The 20380-nt window shown below is 39.0% G+C and overlaps 1 protein-coding gene across 2 annotated transcripts in view; it reads right to left on the bottom strand.

Moving 5' to 3' along the window:
- Window positions 1–9562, bottom strand: part of GYPA (glycophorin A (MNS blood group)) — a 28281-nt gene extending 18719 nt beyond the window's left edge. The window contains exons 1-2 of one of the 2 annotated variants that reach the window (XM_019926766.3): window positions 9408–9562; window positions 6058–6123 (exon numbers count right to left, since the gene is read on the bottom strand). In XM_019926766.3, coding sequence (XP_019782325.1) covers window positions 6058–6123; window positions 9408–9444 — 103 coding nt within the window. In that variant the 5' untranslated portion in view covers window positions 9445–9562. The remainder of the gene's footprint in view (window positions 1–6057; window positions 6124–9407) is intronic. The other variant, XM_019926763.3, reaches the window with a different exon arrangement.
- Between the last annotated feature and the right edge of the window lie 10818 nt (window positions 9563–20380).

Here is a 20380-nt window from a genome sequence, read left to right as displayed (position 1 = left end):
CTTATCTCACAAAAGCCAACTCTTATAAGGATACACCCCACCTATGAAATGCTTTCAATAGTTTCCAAGTCAGAAAAGGAAATTTCCTAAGTGCTACAGTTTTCTGGCATTGTGATGACCATGAAAACTGATAGATAATGTATTTGTGGAAGTTCTGCCCAGCTCATTTGTGGTAAAACTGGGAAAAAAACACATCTGCTGGCTTCCAACTCAATGTCCTTCTGCCAGGCTTCTTTGTTTTCTACAGAACGAACGTACAAACAGAGCTCTTGCCTATTCCGAAAGATGTTTGGAGAAGGCTATTGCCACGAAGCAATACTTTAAAAGAAATACTCAGTTTTGCCCTTGAACCAAAGGATTGGCAAACTCAATTTGGGTCAACTTGTGATAATATAGTTAGATGTCCCTCTTGTCTCTTGTTATTCATTTCTCTTTTTTGGAAAGGTTTTAGTAAGCCAAAGCAGCCAGTTACAATTTAGAAAAATTGAACTTTCTAAAGGATAAAGTTGTTGATGGGATAACATTTGAGCTTAGTGTTTTGAATAGCCCTCAAAATTTTGTGCACTCTCTGGTTAATAGCTCTTAAAGAAGGACACAGCATGTCCACTGGTGCAATTAGTGGGCCAGATGTCAAACACAATGACCCAGTTTCTGCTCACCTGCAGAGTGGCTTGCTTTGGCAGTTCCCAGCAGCCAATGGGTCGCACCTCTGCCTTCCTTAACTTAGTAGAGAACAGCTCCTCCCTGAGTCTGCCTTGGAGCTGCTATGGCTTAGGACAGTGGTTTCCCTCATGGAACTCTGAACTTTATAGCCTGGTTCTGTCCTGCCCAGCTTCTAGTCACCCTCATTGCTCCAAACTATTGCTGAGCCAGAGAGTAAGAGAGAGAAAAACCAGCCTATAATCCCAGCCATTGTGCATTCTTCAGCCTGGATAGATAGAAAGCAAGGGATATTTCTGTTCATCATCCCAGGGCAAAAGGAGATCAGGATTCTGGTCCTGGCTTTGCCACTAATTGGTTGGGGATCTGAGTAAGTCACTGAACTTTTTTGGGCCTCAGTGTCTCGTTTCTAATATGAGAGTGAAGGAACAGATGTCCTTTAAGGTGCTTCATTATTCCAAAATCATAGACATTCATATGTCTGAGATGGTAATATTCATAATCAACACGTATATTTACTACATAATAGGCATTTTCTCTTCAAAACAATTACCTGAGAGCATATTATTATATATTAATCATCATGTGTAGAGGAGAAAAACAAAGATCAGAAGCATGGCCTAATTTGCCTAAGATCACGCAGCTGATAGATGGTGGAGCTGGAGTTTGAATTCCCATCTACTTGACTGCAGAACTGTCTGCCAAGGTCTACCATAATCTATGCAAAATATAAAGAATGAGGACACCAAATAAATTTCATTAAGAGAAGATGAAATTCTCACCAAATTAGGCAACTAACTCTCAAGCAAGCCTTCCCTTGCAGCAAATCAGGGCTAACTGAAAAGATGCAAAAATAATAATTCACCTTGTGCAGAAGCTGAGGGTAGGAGGGTTATTCCTCTAACATACAGTGACAGAGTGACTTGTAGTGTCAGATCCAGGTTACGGAAGGCCAGATGTTTCTGGTTGGTAGCAATTTGTTAACCGAAATCTCACTTTTTCCAGTGAAGCATCTTCCAGTCCAGTTACTCTTTGCTTATCATAAATCCTCAGAACTAAAGGAGATTTCACATACTTTAGAGGTGTCAGCTTTATTTTAAGATATTGGCATTTCTGTAGCTAAACTCCCTATACGTATTAGGTTAGGGGTTAAAGGAAGTTAGACTGGATGAGAAAAATTCTAATTAAAAATGAAAACTTTACCCCAAAGTTCTCACACCACCAAGACTTCCTGTCACTGGCTGGACAACCATGAATAGGAACAGTAGAGATTAGATCAGCATACTCACTCTTGACTGCACGTTAGAATCATCTGTGGTACCCAAACATTGGAGTCTAATGTGTTGCCTGCAGCAAGAACCATTGTCCCAGTCTACATAAACATGTAGAAACTTCATTTTCTTAATCTTTAAGATCTTTTCTTACATTTTCAAAGGTTCTTATGTCACCCTTACCTTGTGTTGCACAGATTCATAAAATGATTGGATATTAACCTGATTTGCTTGAGAAAGAATACCATTCACACTTTTCCATATTAAATGATGGTATTTCTTGGGCTTTTGTGTTAGGAAACCCCATCTCCCCGACATTTGATTTCACTGTAATGCACTTCCCAAGGGTAAGTTCCTCAGTGTGTGAAACAGACAAAGTGGAATGGCTCTGGTGGAAACCTGGGTTCCAGGCCTGGAGCCTCATACCCCATGTCCACAGCCACCTGGGAGCTTCCCCAAGGAACTCCACAGGCACTCAGCTGGAAAATCCTCAGTCTAAAACTGAGTTTTTAAATTTTAGGTTGGGATCCCTTAGTGTAAGAGTTGGTAAACATTCTTCTGTAAAGGGGTAAAGAAAAAACATTTTAGGCTTTGCAGGTCAGTCTCTGTTACAGCTCTATAGTTCTGTTGTTACAGGGCAAAAGCAGCCACTGACAATATATCAGCCAATGTATAAATGAGTGAGTACAGCTGTGTTCCAGTAATTATTTATGGACACTCAGATTAAAATTTCATATAATATCCACATGTCACAAAATATTCTTTTGGTTTTTTTAAGCACTTAAGAATGTAAAAATCATTCTTAATTTTCAGGCTATACAAAAGCAGGTAGTGGGTTGGATTTGGCTCATGGGCTATAGTTTGTTGGCCCCGGCATTAGTGTATTTGGAATCTCTGGATGTGGAACTCAGTCATCAGTACTTTTTAGAGTCCCTCAAATGATTCCAACATGTAGTCAAGATAGTGAATTCCTGCTATAAGGGGCCATGAAATCAGTTTACTCAGTTGTCACTGGCATTAAAAAAATTAAATTGTATAAAATAGAAGACAGTACGTGAAAGTACATCACACATTGTAAGGACAGTTAGGATTTTGTGAACGTTTCTTTCATACATATATATGTTTATGTGTTTGTCTCTGTGTACAATGAGTTGCAATGTACATTCACTATGTGTTAATCGTCCTTGAATATGTCTTGTTGATAGATACACCTGGCTATACCCTATCTGAATACCTGGCCTCCAGAGGGGCTAAGGGAGTCAATAGCCCTTGTCACAATTGAAATCCACTTAAGGCACCCACAAGCTATTGGCCAGTTAGCTTCATACTCCAACAGCCTTATCCGGCTTATATAAGGTCTATAAAAGCAGTTAGAGTTTCTATGTGTGCTGTACCATTAAAATGGTACATTGCTGAATTGCTTGACAAGATATTTTGAGATCTGTACCTGACAGAACAGGGAGGGTACCAAGAGGCAAATTTGTGCCGTGTTTCTCCTGGTAAGACGCAATGTCATTGCCGCGATCCATCTTCCCAGTTGCCTTCAACAGATGCACTATGTTCACATTTTGTGCTTTGGGTTTATTTCCTTTCCTTTCAATTTTTAAATATCATCATGACAGAGAAATAAGTGGCGATATCAAAGGGAGAGCCCTAGGTAAAAAGTTATCTAGTCCAGATAAAAAGGAGCAGAAGGTTAACATCATAGTCATAAAGTTAGGGTTCATTAGCTGCTCCAAAAGGAGAAGACAGACTACCAGCCTTCACTATAGGCTTCATTTTAGTGAAAGCACGAGCAGAACACTGAGTGACAATGCCGCAAGAGTAAGGAAGGGCCAAGCTCGGAACATCAATGTGTATGACAAATAAGGCAATATCATATTTGGATTAAATGCACAGACTCTAGAGCCTGAATGCCTGGGTTCAAACTAATTTCACTAACTACTGGCTGAGACCTTGGGCAGCTGATTTAATCACTCTGTACCTTTGTTTCATAATTTATGAAATGGGGATAATAATTGTCTATCATATGGAGTTATTGACTAAGATAAATGAGTTAAATATATACATATATATTTATATAAATGTTTACAACAACAGAAAAACTGATCTTAAAATTCATATGGAATTGCTAGGGACACCAAATAGCCAAAATCATCTTGAAAAAATACAAAGATGGATGACTTACATTTCACAATTTCAAAACTTACTACAAAGCAACAGTAATCAAAACAGTGTGGCGCTGCTCTAAGGATCAATGGAATAGAATCGAGAGTCTAGAAATAAACTCATATATCTGTGATAATTGATTTTCAGCAAGACCATTAAAAGGGGAAAGATCTAAAATATCAAGGGAGATAAGGCTGTAGACAAGCTGAGGCCAGAACTCTACTCCTGCATTTTATACTGGGGGTTGGTATGGTGCTTGGGGACTGAAGGAAGAATGTACAATGTTTTGTGACTTGGGGCTTGCAGTGTTTTTGGAGTCATTTACTTTACTGAAACAGACATGAGTCAGAACACTGCCTGACTCCCAAGATGTGGTAGGAGTCTCTCAGTGAATAAAGCATCCCAAGGTTCTATATACTGCCACTTTCCAGATACTCTTAGCTAATAAAGTGTGGCAGCTGGGGGCTTGGAGATGAGTTATTGTATCATAATAGAAACAAGCCCTGTAAAAAACAGAAAATGGACCTTTTCCAAAGAAGACATACATATGGACAACAGGCACATGAAAAGATGCTCAACATTGCTAAACATCAGAGAAATGCAAATCAAAACCACAATGAAATATCACCTCACACCTGTCAGAATGGCTATCATCAAAAAATCTACAAATAACAAAATGTTGGCAAGGATGTGGAGAAAAAGGAACCCTTGTACACTGCTGGTGGGAATGTAAATTGGTGCAGCCATTATGGAAAACAGTACGGAGATTCCTCCAAAAACTAAAAATAGAACCACCGTATGATCCGGCAATTCCACTCCTGGGTATATATAGAAAGAAAATGAAAACACTAATTTCAAAAAATATATGAACTCCAATGTTCATAGCAGCACTATTTACAATAGCCAAGATACAGAGGCAACCTAAGTGTCCATCAAGAGATGAATGGGTAAAGAAGATGCAGTACACACACACACACACACACACACACACACACACACACAGGAATATTACTCAGTCATAAAAAAGAATGAAACTCTGCCATTAGCAACAACATGGATGGACCTAAAAGGTACTATACTTGTGAAATAAATCAGAGAAGGACAAATATTATATGTTATCACTTATAATGTGGAATCTAAAAAATAAAACAAATGAATGACTATAACAAAACAGAAATAGAGTCACAGATATAGAGAACAAACTAGTGGTTACCAGTGGGGAGAGGGAATGGGGTAGGGGCAAAATAGAGGTAGGGGATTAAGAGGTACAAACTACTATGTATAAAATAAATAAGCTACAAGAATATATTGTACAGCACAGGGAATATAGTCAATATTTTATAATAGATTTAAATGGAGTATAATCTATAAAAATATTGAATCACTACGTTGCACACTTGAAACTAATATAATACTGTAAATCAACTATATTTCAATTTAAAAAAAAAAAACAGAAAGTGGGAAAATAGTAACCATGGGTTATCTCATACGTTTACTGTCAATTCTTTCTCTTTTGTCTGTCAGATCCCTGAAATCAATTTCAGTATACATCACAACCAAGTTTATTTCAGTAGTAATAAGCACGATGAAATGAATATGCTGGTGTCTAGGTTTTCCTCTGTTAATGTTTGTCAGCATTGCTTAATGATAGAGACATCTTAGAAAGCAAAGATTGTGTGTGTTCAGTTTAATTTTAAAAGTTTTTTAAAACTTTTCCTAATTATATTTGATGATTCTTTTCACAGAGAATTTAGAAGGTATGAAAAAGCAGAAAAAAATGACCTCCAATCCCAACACCCAGAGATAACCCTGGAATATTTCTTTTCAGTATTGTTGCTTTAGTTTTAATTTAGTTCATTTATCACAGACAACTACACAGAAAGTTACTTATTAAATATATAGATATGATAATAATGGCTGGAAATCTATTGCCCGTCTGCTTTTGTTGGTAACTTACCTGATGTTGTAGTTGTAACACCTATTTCTGGAGTAGTTACGGCGACAGCTTTAGTAAAAATATAACCTATAAAGACATTTGAGAAAATTATTTAAAATGTGCTTCCCCAATAGGTTCATAGATGTTTTCGGTCATCCTCTAGAGACCAAAGTAAAAAGAAATTCATCACAAGAATGTTAAATTCAACTTTCCAACTTAAAATCAGTGTAAGTCAATTTTGAGATACTGTCTTTTCTTCCCCCTCTTAGAAATCCTTCTCCAGGAGTTCATAGTGAGAGTGTTCATTTCTTTCTAAAAATTTCGCATCAAACTAGAGATTTATAGATTTGGTAGCTAGCCTAACAGATCATCTCAGGCTGACCTTTGAGGTATCATTGAAGTGTGGAGATGAAAGGGATTTTAGATGCCATCTAGTCTGTGTTTTATTTAAGAGGCAGGAGAAAACTGAGGCCCATGGGGGTCAATTGATTCTCCACAGTTAAACTAACCTGCAGCAAAATTCTGGTCATTTGTCATTTCTGCAACTATTATTAATTGAGTGCCTACTATGTGCCTAGCAGTGTGGAGGATGCATAAAGGAAGCACAGGTTTGACTTTTAAGAAATTTAGAGTGCTGTTGTCCCTGAAACCCAGTTCGGAACTCATTCCCATAACAATTAAATGGAGAGAAAGGGTCTCCTCTTGGATCACTGAAGAAAAAGGAGAAGCCTTGTTTCTTTGCTTAGTCATTCTAATGGTGTGTCTGCAGGCATGTGTGGTAAGGTGCACATGGCTAATCATGGTCCAGGGACACAGAGCTCTCTCCAAAGGCTTCTTAGCATCAGGACCCGATTTTCAAATCAAAGCTTTGGCTTTTCCTTGAACACACTATGTCTTCCCCTGCCTTAGAACTTTCGCCCTTCGTGTCTCCTCCACCTCCAGTGCCCTTCCCCAGATTTTGCAAGGTTGGCCTCTTCTCATTGTTCAGCTCTCATCAGAAATGTTACGAACTCAGAGAAATATTTCCTGCTTCTCGTCTCTACATCAGCCTTCTGCACTGTGTTCATCACCTTCCCTGGTTTAATTCTCTGTGTGCTATTTTTCACTGTCTTTTCTTCTTTTAATAATTTACTTGTTCTGCTGAATGTCTGTATCCCCCTCCCCATCTGCCCCCACCCGCCCTGGACTCCAACTCTGGGAGCTCATTTATCTCACTGCTGTGGCCTCGGTGTTTGTCATCTGACACGTAATTACTGAATGAACAAATGAGTGAATGAATTCAGGGATTGGGAATAAAATAATTTCAAAAAAACTTACTCTGTATTAGGAGGATGACATCTGATACTCTTAGAATTAGAAGTTTTGACTTTACCCTTAAGATTACTGGAGAAGCAAATAAGTTTTTTTTTCCTCATTTCCTCACACTTTTCACATTCTCCTCTTCAACTAATGAATAAGAGGGGGAAATTTTTTCCAGTGTCTTTCTATTATTCTATAAAGTCGTCACATCAAGAGAGTTTCTTTGGAGCAGCGGTCCCCAACCTTTTTGGCACCAGGGACCGGTTTCATGGAAGACCATTTTTCCATGGACCAGGGGATGGGTGTTGGGGGGGATGGTTCAGGCGGTAATGCGAGCCATGGGGAGTGGCTATAAATACAGATGAAGCTTCACTCCCTTGCCCGCCGCTCACCTCCTGCTGTGCGGTCCGGTTCCTAACAGGCTGGTTGGGGATCCCTGCTTTGGAGGGTTCCAGAAGATGCAAAGATGATGACAGTCTTGGCCCTGGAGACCAAGGCAGCCTTTGGAGTCACTTGAACTTGCTGACCTCCTGAAGCCTCATTTAAGGCCTTACTGCACTACCTGCTTGAGCACTGGTGAAATGAATTTCTTACTTTTCCAGGAATCCTTTCCACATATTCCGCCCCACCCCTCCCCCAAATGGGTAATGTGTCTAATTCGATTGAGTAACCCCACTTTGCCCTCTGGAACCACGCAATGAATACCACTTGTCTCTTCTGTGTAAGAGCTCTACAAATGTCTGAATATATTTAAATATTCTGCCACATTCCTTCCACGTGTTTTCTTTTCTTCAAGCTAAATGTTTTCATTCCTTGCCACTTAAAAAAAACTAGAGCAACTTTGTTAATCTTCTGTTTTCCTGGAATTTTCCCATTCTCCATCACTTCTCAGAAATCCCCATCCCATACCCAGGTTTGTTTCCTAGTTTATAACTATTATCATAGCTAAATACTTATTTACTCCTTTACTATGTGCCAGGCACTGGAGTAAGGACATTACAGTAATTAGTTTGTTTAGTCCTTAGGTGCTTACTAGGAGGCAGGTACCAACATTGTCTGCATTTTACAGACATGGATGCTGAGGCCAAGAGAGGGAAAGTAATTTGCTTAATTTCCCCAGCTTTCAGATGTGAAGCCAGGTTTGAACCTAGTTCTGTCTTTCATGCCCGTGCTTTAACCATGACACTACTCTATCCCCTGATGTATCTTAGAAAATGCTGGATCCCTTCCCCATCTCCTAGAGCGCCTGGTAGATCCTTGATGCTTGCTGTAACTCGAGTTACAACCACGTTTGAGGGGCTAAACACATTTCAAGTCATTGCCTGCTCCTTATCTATGTGCCGGGCACCAGTATTTCTGACACATAAACACTCCATTTGAGAAGACGTTAACCATTAACACTCTCGGGAAGAGGCCAAAAGTAATGATAATTTGATACCACTTCATAATATGCCTATGTTATTTCTGTTTTTAATGAATGGATTTCGATTTCTCCCCAAACCACATAACCCCTTAGCCAATAAGAGTTCTTTCTTTTTTTGTTTTTTCCACCTTACACCTCAGTAATGGACCACAATGTGAGAAATAACTCCCCCATGGATTCAGGGTTCATGCTTGTGGCTTGTACATTTTTGGCAGGAGAAGGACGAAATCATAATTTTTTGGAAGACTTTTTTGAAAACTGAAGACCGTATATCCACTACCACCTTCACAAATGACTTTCTAACTTAGAAGTTAAACTTGTGAAAATGCCAGTAAAGCAACACATTCTTTCACACAGAGATGTTTCTCAGTGTATTTGGTAAAATTCTTTTAATTCTGGCTAGGCATAGGATTGAAGCATGCTTCGCATCCTGGAACTGTGCTGTGATCCAGTCACAGTTACTGGGCCCCCTGGAGCCATTTCTTCCATGGAGTCCCAATAAGAATCCATCCTCCAGACTGGGATCTGAGGTACTACTCGTTTAGGTATTCGTTTAAGTCAGATAGGACTAAAATGGGATAGTTTATCTTTGCATGTATAATCCTATATCCCATATAACAGCACCCTGCGAAAAAAAAATTCCACTTACCTGACAATAGTAGCACAAAGATCATTTTTCCGTACATCCTGAGATCATGAGCTCGCTTGCCAAGGTCAGTGCAAGAAATCCGCCAAGGAAGACTGGTGTGACATCTGTGGCCTCAGCCTGCACTCTGTTATCTTTCAGGCCCACCTTCTCCAGGCATTGGGTGATAGGCCGGGTGGCATTTTTAAATGATGCAAAGTTGTGAACCGTCTATCCGTAAAGATACGTGGTTATCTGCTTAACCAGGATTATTAAAGTGTTCAGTCAAATCTTCACTTTAGGGAACTGGCAGCTACATGTTAACTTTACTTTGCATAAATTCAGTGGGCTTGGTAAGGTAGTAGCAGTCAGGAGCCACCCAATTGGACAAACAAGAATTAGACTGTGAAGGCCTGAGACTAGGGTCTGAGCCAGGCTGAGGTCACTATAATAGAGCTAGGAACATTCTCATTTTTAATGTGGAGTTTCTTGTGGGCCAGGGAGAAAATGACTTCTTACACAAAATAAATGTATTGGAGAACTGGAATTACCACTGGAGTGCTCTGAGGTTTGAAAAAACTCTCCAACCCATGCGAGTCATACAGCAATGTAAGAATACATGCGATGCAAGAAATCTTTAATTCAAAATAGAGTTTGAATGGAAGAGCTAGGGCCCACACAGAACCAGCGAGGTGAGTTTCCCTCCAAACACATCTCACTAAGGAAGCATAAATGGATGACGAGACAAGAAATGTGAAGTATGGCCATCCGAGGAAGGTCAGTTTTAAAGGGAGGTGGAATTAGATCTGAAACAGCTCAGAAGGTGTTTAGGTACTCTACCTCAAACACCTCACTTCCTCTAAGAGTCCGTGCATATCTTTCCTGCTTGGCCCAGAAAATCAATTTGCTAAGTCAGCAACTTGTTAAATAGATTCTATTTTTACCCAAAGATGGTTTTAAAACAATATTTATGAAACGGATATTTGCAGCTTCAGGAAACTGAGCCACCGAGAAAAATATTTACTGGGGAAAAGGTGGAGATAAATATCTGTTAACATCTCAGTCTCCCTGAGATTGAGGGATAGAAGGGGAGCTGAGATGCAGACATGGAGGAGGCTGAGGGGCACAGAGTGGCACTCGGAGGGACAGTGCAAAATCTGAAAGCCCTGGAATCCTGGAGCCCCTCTGAAGGCCCCACCGATGAATGAAAGACAATTGCAGCAAAATTTACAAATAATTCATAGTAACCAATATTTAGCAAACCAATGACTGGCTTAAATTCAGTATTTGCTGCGGGGGGGAATATCAGGTTGGGTTGCAGAAGTTGTTCTCAACAGAGAGCCAAGTAAAGGAGTTTTTTTGGATATTAATATGAGCAATAAAGATTACTTCACATGACTTTATATTTTTAAGGGGAAAGCAATTAGCATGAGCCTTGAAAATGCTATGTCTCTTTGAAAATCGGTAAATAAATTAGTTACTATCCTCACAAGGGACTATTAGGCAGCCGTTAAAATCATGTTTTCAAAAATATTTGATATGGAGACTTGGGATAAAATAGGTAAGTGGAAAACAGCAAGCTCGGAAATTGTATATGCAGAAATAAAATCCTGTTTGATTCTTTTTTCCTCTGTGCTGTGTTACTTCTGCCTGGAACATGCTTAGGCGCTTCTCACATGACATACTTCTATTCTGCTTAGGATCTCGATTCAATAGTTCTTCTTCCGGGAAGTCTTCCCTGACTTCCAACATCTGCGTCAGGGGTCCGTCCCTGCTCTGTACTCATACTGTACCCTCTTCCTCCCGTTTTACAGGACTTACCATATTGTGTTGCAATCATTTTTGTGTCCCCAGTGGACTATACATTCTAAGCAGGCATGCCCCGCCTGTGGCTATCTTATCTACCACTGAGTGTTTGGGGCACAGTTGATAGTAAATACTTGTCAAATCAATAAATGACAAATGAATATTGCAGTGCAGAAGAAAGTAACTTCTCTCAGGCAGTCTTGGGGAGCAGAAGCTGCTCTCTATATGTACACATAAATATATACATATGTATACATATATATAAAAAGATAGATAGATGATAGATAGATATTCCCTATATCATACCTTAGCTTCAGGTTTCCCCCTGTGTGGAGGTCCCTAATAAGACAGGAAGGAGAAAAGGAAACTCAGCCTAAAATCCAATTTCTTACCGTCTTCAGCCCGGACTGATTGGCCTCCTTTTCTTCATGAGACCTCGTGCTTTCCTGGAAAATCACTTCATTCATCAGTCTTGAAGCTCCTGCAGTACTTACACACACTGGTTCATTTGTTATCCTGCACGACCCCTTTTCTTGTATCTGTAGGTCCTGTGATCTTTGTTCTAGTTCCAGCATTCGGCAGAACACCCTACAGAGGCTGAGGGGCAGTCAGGAAATGGTCCTCAGTACTGGCAGCTGGATGACATATGTAGCCCCCTTCATGAACCTGAGGCCACAGGACAGGAATGGATGCTTTGCTCTTGGTCACTTGAAAGGATTAGATAGCTCCTAATGACATGAGGAGTGAGAAATGACCTTGGGTCAAGGATGGGTCTGCAGCTTCCTTCAGGCAGACACGTTGACCCTATGTGATCTGATTAAAGACAGACAAAAGCTGTGGGGCTTTCAGTGAAGTAACTGGAGGTCAGACCCAGCATTACACCACAGGTTGTGTGGAAGCAGAACTGTATGGTGCCCTCTAGTGGTGCATCCGCATAATGGAAGGAAAAATGTGAAATCTGAAAATGAAACAGAAAAAAACACAGGACGTCACCTTACGCTTTTCCCTTTCGGGCATTTCCCCAATTTTCTTTATATTCTTACTGAGACACATGTGCAGGATCACCAACAAATCCTACCTGTGAGATATTTCGTGGAAAGGTGTCAGAGAAATCTACCTATCTTTTGAGAATTTTGAGTTTATACCTTCAAACATGGAAACCTTATCCCATTTGTAGGTACATTATGTCTGTGGGCTATTTTTTCGTATTGTCATTAGTCAAGGAGAAAGATGAATTATAATGTTGCAAATGAGGAAAGTCAAACTGGATCTATTAAGCTAGCTCAGACTTGTTTCATGACAAGGAACTGTTACTTTTTGTCAATTACTTCTCCTATTTCAGGATCTCATGATTCCTGAAGATGGTTGTAGGCTAGTCTGATCTGCCTATGGAGAAGTCGGCTTTTTATGGAGACTGAGGAAAGTTGAGACACGGTGCTTGCACTGTTGGCCTCTTGGTATCTTGTCACCTTACGAATCTCCAGCCTGCTTTGTCAGCGTTGTTCAACTTCTTTCCTCGACCTTGTTTTCTCTTATCATTTCAAAATTAAAATAAAACAAACACAAATTTAGACAAATCTGACACTCAAAATAACCCTGTTACAGAGGCAGAACAGATGTTATCATTCTTCTCTTACACATCAGAAAACTAAGGGGTAGATAAGAAATTGCAAATGTATCCTTGATTTGATTTGACCCTAAGGGTTTTTTAAAACATATTGATTTAGTTGCCAATATATATTTATTTATTTTTAACATCTTTATTGGAGTATAATTGCTTTACAATGTTGTGTTAGTTTTTGCTGTATAATAAAATGAATCAGCTCAATGTATATATATATCTCCATATCCCCTCCCTCTTGCATCTCCCTCCCACCCTCCCTATCCCAGCCCTCTAGGTGGTCACAAAACACTAAGCCTATCTCCCTGTGCTATGTGGCTGCTTCCCACTAGCTATCTATTTTACATTTGGTAGTGTATATATGTCCATGCCACTCTCTCACATGCCCCCTCCCCCTCCCCATGTCCTCAAGTCCATCCTCTACATCTGCGTATTTATTCCTGTCCTGCCCCTAGGTTCATGAGAACCACTTTTTTTTCTTAGATTCCATATATATGTGTTAGCATACAGTACTTGTGTTTCTCTTTCTGACTTACTTCACTCTGTATGACAGACTCTAGGTCCATCCACCTCACTACAAATAATTCAATTTCATTTCTTTTATGGCTGAGTAATATTCCATTGTATACATGTGCCAAATCTTCTTTATCCATTCATGTGTTGATGGACACCTAGGTTGCTTCCATGTCTTGGCTATTGTAAATGGAGCTGCAATGAACTTTGTGGTACATGACTCCTTTTGTTTTATGGTTTTCTCAGGGTATGTGCCGAGTAGTGGGATTGCTGGGTCATATGGTAGTTCTATTTTTAGTTTTTTAAGGAACCTCCATACTGTTCTCCATACTGACTGCATCAATTTACACTCCCACCAACAGTGCAAGAGGGTTCCCTTTTCTCTACAACTTCTACAACATTTATTGTTTGTAGATTTTTTGATGGCCATTCTGACTGTTGTGTGGTGATACCTCACTGTAGTTTTGATTTGCATTTCTCCAATGATGAGTGATGTTGAGCATCCTTTCATGTGTTTGTTGGCAGACTGTATATCTTCTTTGGAGAAATGTCTATTTAGGTCTACTGCCTATTTTTGGATGGGGTTGTACGTTTTTTTGATATTGAGCTGCATGAGCGGCTTGTATACTTTGGAGATTAATCCTTCGTCATTGCTTCATTTGCAAATATTTTCTCCCATTCTGAGGGTTGTCTTTTTGTCTTGTTTATGGTTTCCTTTGCTGTGCAAAAGCTTTTAAGTTTCATTAGGTCCCATTTGTTTATTTTTGTTTTTATTTCCATTTCTCTAGTAGGTGGGTCAAAAACAATCCTGCTGTGATTTATTTCATAGAGTGTTCTGCCTATGTTCGCCTCTAAGAGTTTTATAGTGGCTGGTCTTACATTTAGGTCTTTAATCCATTTGGAGTTTATTTTTATGTATGGTGTTAGGAAGTGTTCTACTTTCATTCTTTTACATGTAGCTGTCCAGTTTTCCCAGCAACACTTATTGAAGAGGCTGTCTTTTCTCCATTGAATATTTTTGCCTCCTTTATCAAACATAAGGTGACCATATGTGCATGGGTTTAACTCTGGGCTTTCTATCCTGTTCCATTGATCTATATTTCTGTTTTTGTGGCAGTACCATACTGTCTTGATTACTGTAGCTTTGTAGTATAGTCTGAAGTCAGGGAGCCTGATTCCTCCAGTTCCATTTTTGTTTCTCAAGATTGCTTTGGCTATTCAGGGTCTTTTGTGTTTCCATAAAAATTGTGAAATTTTTGTTCTAGTTCTGTGAAAAATGCCATTGGTAGTTTGATAGGGATTGCACTGAATCTGTAGATTGCTTTTGGTAGTATAGTCATTTTCACAATGTTGATTCTTCCAATCCAAGAACATGATCTATCTCTCCATCTGTTTGTATCATCTTTAATTTCTTTCATTAGTGTCTTATAGTGTCTTTTCTGCATATAGGTCTTTTGTCTCTGTAGGTAGGTTTATTCCTAGGTATTTTATTCTTTTTCTTGCAATGGTAAATGAGAGTGTTTCCTTAATTTCTCTTTCAGATTTTTCATCATTAGTGTATAGGAATGCAAGAGATTTCTGTGCATTAATTTTGTATCCTGCAACTTTACCAAATTCATTGATTAGCTCTAGTAGTTTTCTGGTAGCATCTTTAGAATTCTCTATGTATAGTATCATGTCATCTGCAAACAGTGACAGTTTTACTTCTTCTCTTCCAATTTGGATTCCTTTTATCTCTTTTTCTTCTCTTATTGCTGTGGCTAAAACTTCCAAAACTACGTTAAATAATAATGGTGAGGGTAAGCATCCTTGTCTTGTTGCTGATTGTAGAGGAAATGGTTTCACTTTTTCACCATTGAGAACAATGTTGGCTGTGGGTTTGTCATATATGGCCTTCAGTATGTTGAGGTAAGTTCTTTCTATGCCTACTTTCTGGAGGGTTTTTTATCATAAACGGGTGTTGAATTTTGTTGAAAGTTTTCTCTGCATCCATTGAGATGATCATATGGTTTTTATCCTTCAGTTTGTTAATATGGTGTATCACATTGATTGATTTGCATATATTGAAGAATCCTTGCATTCCTGGGATAAACCCCACTTGATCATAGTGCATGATCCTTTTATGTGCTGTTGGATTCTGTTTGCTAGTATTTTGTTGAGGATTTTTGCATCTATGTTCATCAGTGATATTGGCCTGTAGTTTTCTTTCTTTGTGACATCTTTGTCTGGTTTTGGTATCAGGGTGATGGTAGCTTTGTAGAATGAGTTTGAGAGTGTTCCTCCCTCTGCTATATTTTGGAAGAGTTTCAGAAGGATAGGTGTTAGCTCTTCTCTAAATGTTTGATAGAATTCGCCTGTGAAGCCATCTGGTCTTGGGCTTTTGTTTGTTGGAAGCTTTTTAATCACAGTTTCAGTTTCAGTCTTGGGAGGTTGTGATTTTCTAAGAATTTGTCCTTTTCTTCCAGGTTGTCCACTTTATTGGCATACAGTTGCTTGTAGTAATCTCTGATGATTCTTTGTATTCCCGCAGGGTCAGTTGTTACTTCTCCTTTTCAGTTTCTAATTCTGTTGATTTGAGTCTTCTGCCTTTTTTCCTGATGAGTCTGGCTAATGGTTTATCAACTTTTATCTTATCAAAGAGCCAGCTTTTAGTTTTATTGATCTTTGCTATCATTTCCTTCATTTCTTTTTCATTTATTTCTGATCTGATCGTTATGATTTCTTTCCTTCTGCTAACCTTGGGGTTTTTTTGTTCTTCTTTCTCTAATTGCTTTAGATGTAAGATTAGGTTGTTTATTTGAGATGTTTCTTGTTTCTTAAGATAGGATTGTATTGCTATAAACTTCCCTCTTAGAACTGCTTTTGCTGCATCCCATAGGTTTTGGGTCATTGAGTTTTCATTATCATTTGTTTCTAGGTATTTTTTGATTTCCTCTTTGATTTCTTCAGTGATCTCTTGGTTATTTAGTAGCATATTGTTTAGCCTCCATGTGTTTGTATTTTTTACAGAAGTTTTCCTGTAATTGATATCTAGTCTCATCTCATTGTGGTCAGGAAAGATACTTGATATGATTTCAACTTTCCTAAGTTTACCAAGGCTTGATATGTGACCCAAGATATGATCTATCCTGGAGAATGTTCCATGAGCACTTGAGAAGAAAATGTATTCTTGTTTTTTTGGATGGAATATCTTATAAATATCTAAATCCATCTTGTTTACTGTGTCATTTAAAACTTGTGTTTCCTTATTTATTTTCATTTTGGATGATCTGTCCATTGGTGAAAGTAGGGTGTTAAAGTCCCCTACTATGCTTGTGTTACTGTCGATTTCCCCTTTTATGGCTGTTAGCATTTGTCTTATGTATTGTGGTGGTCATATGTTGGGTGTATAAATATTTACAAATATTAAAAAAAAATAAAAGGAGGTATATTTCAGTTAAACATCAGTAGGGGATTTAATTAAAAATCTGGTCCCTCTGAAAGCACAGGAAGATCTGTCAAGGGTGAGCTTGCAGTCCCACATGGTGGCGGTCCACTGGAGCTGCCCCTTGGGACAGGTAGGCTTTCTTGACTTAGCCAAGCCTTCCACCTGATGCTTGCCGCTGTCAGCTTAGACGGAGTTCTCCTCTGATAAAACCTCAAAACCTCAGCATCTCACAGCAACATCGCTTCATTTCCTGCTCACAGTCCTGTTTGTCTGTGTTGATTCCAGCTTCCAGGATCCATACTGAAGGAGCATCCCCCATTTGGAATTCTTGTTGCAGAGGGAGAAGAAAAATGGCAAATCGGGCAATAGCTTTTAATGCTTTACCTCAGACGTGGCATGTGCCATTTTGGCTCACATTCTATTGGCAAATCACAGGCCAAGCTGATAGCAACGGGGCAGAGAAGTACGTTTCCTCCAAAGGAAAATCCTGTAAGTTGTATGGCAATGGTGAGGATATAGAAAACACTTACATGGAGGGCAGTGAATGGTTCAGAACAATAATACAATCAACCACATTCATTTATACTCTCTTTCTTGCTCCTGTCTGCATTTAAGTTTGCAAAATCAATTTAGATAGTTAGGAGACCTCTTCAAGGTCTTCTAGAGATGAGATTTAACCAGGTCCCTGTTTCCTTTCTTTACAATTTTAATGTAATGTGCTGTTTAGGAGGTATGCTCAGTCACGCCCTAGAAGTCAGAAACTCTGATCACTACGTGGTTAGTAGGCAGTAAACAATGGCTCCAGGTTGCTCTAATCCCATTGTGTTATCCCCCTGGAATCAGGTATTATGCATCATCTTTCCATTAAGGATTAACAGGTCCATTGTGTTCTACATCCATATAACTGTCCCATAAATGATTAGTGAGCTCCTACCAAGTGCTGGAGATACAACCTTCTGTAATTCAAGTTCCCCTCCAGGAACTTACAGCCTACCTGGGGGACAAACAAGTAAGGAGGCAAGTGCATCATGGAGTGCCCAGGATATATAATCGTGAGCAAAGGGCACTCTGGGAGCACATAAGAGAGGCCCACTCAAACATAGTGTTCTGGAAAGGCTTTCCAGAGCAAGCAAGGAAACCTAGAGAATGAATAACCAGGTCAAGGGAGAAGATGGCACATTCCAGGCAGAGAAAATAGCATTAAGTAATGGTCTGGGGTTGAGAGACAGCACTGTAGTAGTTTGCACAACTGTTTGAAATTCCAAGGACACACACACAAACTTGCACATTTGCACTTTTCAATGTCTAGGAGGTCAGTCCACTCTGCCCTTTACCTATGTAAACATGAATTTGACCCTGGTTCTCTACATGAAGAAATACTGGGGGAAGCATATCAACAAAAGATAAAGAACAAATCTATAGTAATTTCTTGTATGTATATTTTATTGAGATGTAACACACAAATTTTAAGGGTGCAATGTGATAGATACACATGCACACACACATATACATACATACACACATGTGTGTGAGTGTGAGGGTGAGTGTGTGTGTGTGTGTGTGTAACCACCAGTCAGATCAAGATATAGAACATTTTCAACACTCCCATTATTTTCTTTCTTGTTCATTCCGGTCAATACCTATCCTGCATTGAGGTAACCACGACCCTGTCTTCTAACACTGTTGATTGGTTTTATCTGTTCCTGAACTTCGTAAAAATTGAATGACACGTTAGAACTCTTTTGTGTCTGGATTCTTCCCTCTTTAACATAAAGTCTGAGAGATTCACTCAGGTTGATTTTGCATGGAAAAGTAGATCTTTCATTTATAGTACGGTGGTTGTCCAACTGATTCAGTCTATTGAAAAGACCATCTCTTCCCAAGGTATGGTTTCTTCATCGAGGGTGCTATGTGTATTTGTCCTCTGACTGCTTTTAAGGTTTTCTCTTTGTCTTAGATTTTCAGGAGTTTGATTATGAAATGTCTGTGTGTAATTTTCTTTGGGATCTGAGCTTCTTAAATGTATGAGTTGGTATTTTTAGCAGTTTTGGAAAATCTTGACCATTACCTTTCAAATATTGGCTCTCTCTTCCTTCTGAGATTTTGATCATGCATACATTAGACTTTTATTAGCTAATACTCACACATATGGGGTTTTTTAAACGCATACCTTCTTTTCTTACTGTGCTTCAGTTTGAATTCTATCTAATGACCTTTAATAATCCTTCATCTACGATGTCTAGTCTGCTGTTAAATTTAGTCCTAGATATAGTCCTATATCATGAGTTCTTTGATGCTATTTTCACATTTTAAATTCAGAATGCACACAATTCTTTTTTATAGGTTCCAATTCATGGTTGAAATTCTACTTATTTTCATTTGTTCTGTGTACCTTTTTCTCTGAGTCCTTGAACATAATAATCATAGTTATTCTAATGTCCTTGTTTGTTGACTGCAGTATCTGGACATCTGTAGTTCAACTTTTATTTTATTTATTTATTTTCATTATGATAAAATATGCATAACATAAAAGTTATCACTTTAGTAATTTTTAAGTCTACATTTGAATGGCATAAGTAGGTGCATTCACATTGTTACAATCATCAGCTCTTATTTTCTAAATATTATTTGCCACATTTTCCTGTCTCTTTTCATGCCTAATAATTTTTATTCTTTTGGGCAGGACATTGACCTTAACTTTTAAGCTTCCCATCCATGCAGCTTCCATGGAGATGTCTCGAGGAAGAGATTCATCATGGTTTGTTGCAAGCCCCTTCCCTCTGGTAGGATTTTGTTCTGTTTTTCCAATTTAGCTCCCCAGACTCCTGTGCCATTCTAGAACTCAGCAAGTGTCCTGTGGGAGAAAACAAGCCTTGTAGTGGGGCTCCTCTTGCTCTTAGTCTGTTACACCAACCTGATTAACTGCCAAATGCTCTGATAGTTTTTTCTCCCCCTTCCACAGCCTAATGTCCCCGTGGAAGAAATCAACAAATAGGTAAATTCCCTCAGTGAAAAAAAGATTCCTTCTATGTGATGATGTGACCTCTTATTACCTCTCATATCTGCACCTGATTATACCTCTAACAGAATCTTCCTGATGATATTCCCACATTTTCCCCAATATGCCAAATTTGAAGGAGTAGTTGTTTCAAGTGTCAATGAGCAAATAGCTCATTGACACTTGAAGGATCACTTTTAGTGACAGACTTCCGATTTCTTAAAAACTAACCCAGAAACAGGTGGTATTTTATAAAATTCTGGGATTATAGATCCCAATATCTCTTCCATTTTCCCTTTCTTGGCCTCACTCTTAGGGTCAGAGGACAGAAACTGAGTGGTTTGCTGTAGCAGCAAATATAGGTGAGCTTCTCTAGGCCCTGAGAGCCAGCTGAACCCAAAACAATAGATGTATTTTCAGGTTATAATACCATGGGATGCCTACTACATTGTTACTCCATTGGCTCTGTTATTCTTGCTTCTGACCAGTCCATGATATTAATGAAAAGTTATTGAATACTAACCAATTATCAGGCTAATTACTGTACTAATTACTTCTTGTGGGTAATGTATTAACCCTCATCATGATTCTGTGCAGTAAGTACCGTTCCCCTAGCATGTGGTGGAGCCAGG

The sequence above is a fragment of the Tursiops truncatus genome, chromosome 5 (assembly GCF_011762595.2).
Source record: "Tursiops truncatus isolate mTurTru1 chromosome 5, mTurTru1.mat.Y, whole genome shotgun sequence".
NCBI lineage: Eukaryota > Metazoa > Chordata > Mammalia > Artiodactyla > Delphinidae > Tursiops > Tursiops truncatus.
The sequence above is the reverse complement of the archived record's forward strand: the minus strand, read 5'-3'. Positions and strand labels throughout refer to the sequence as shown.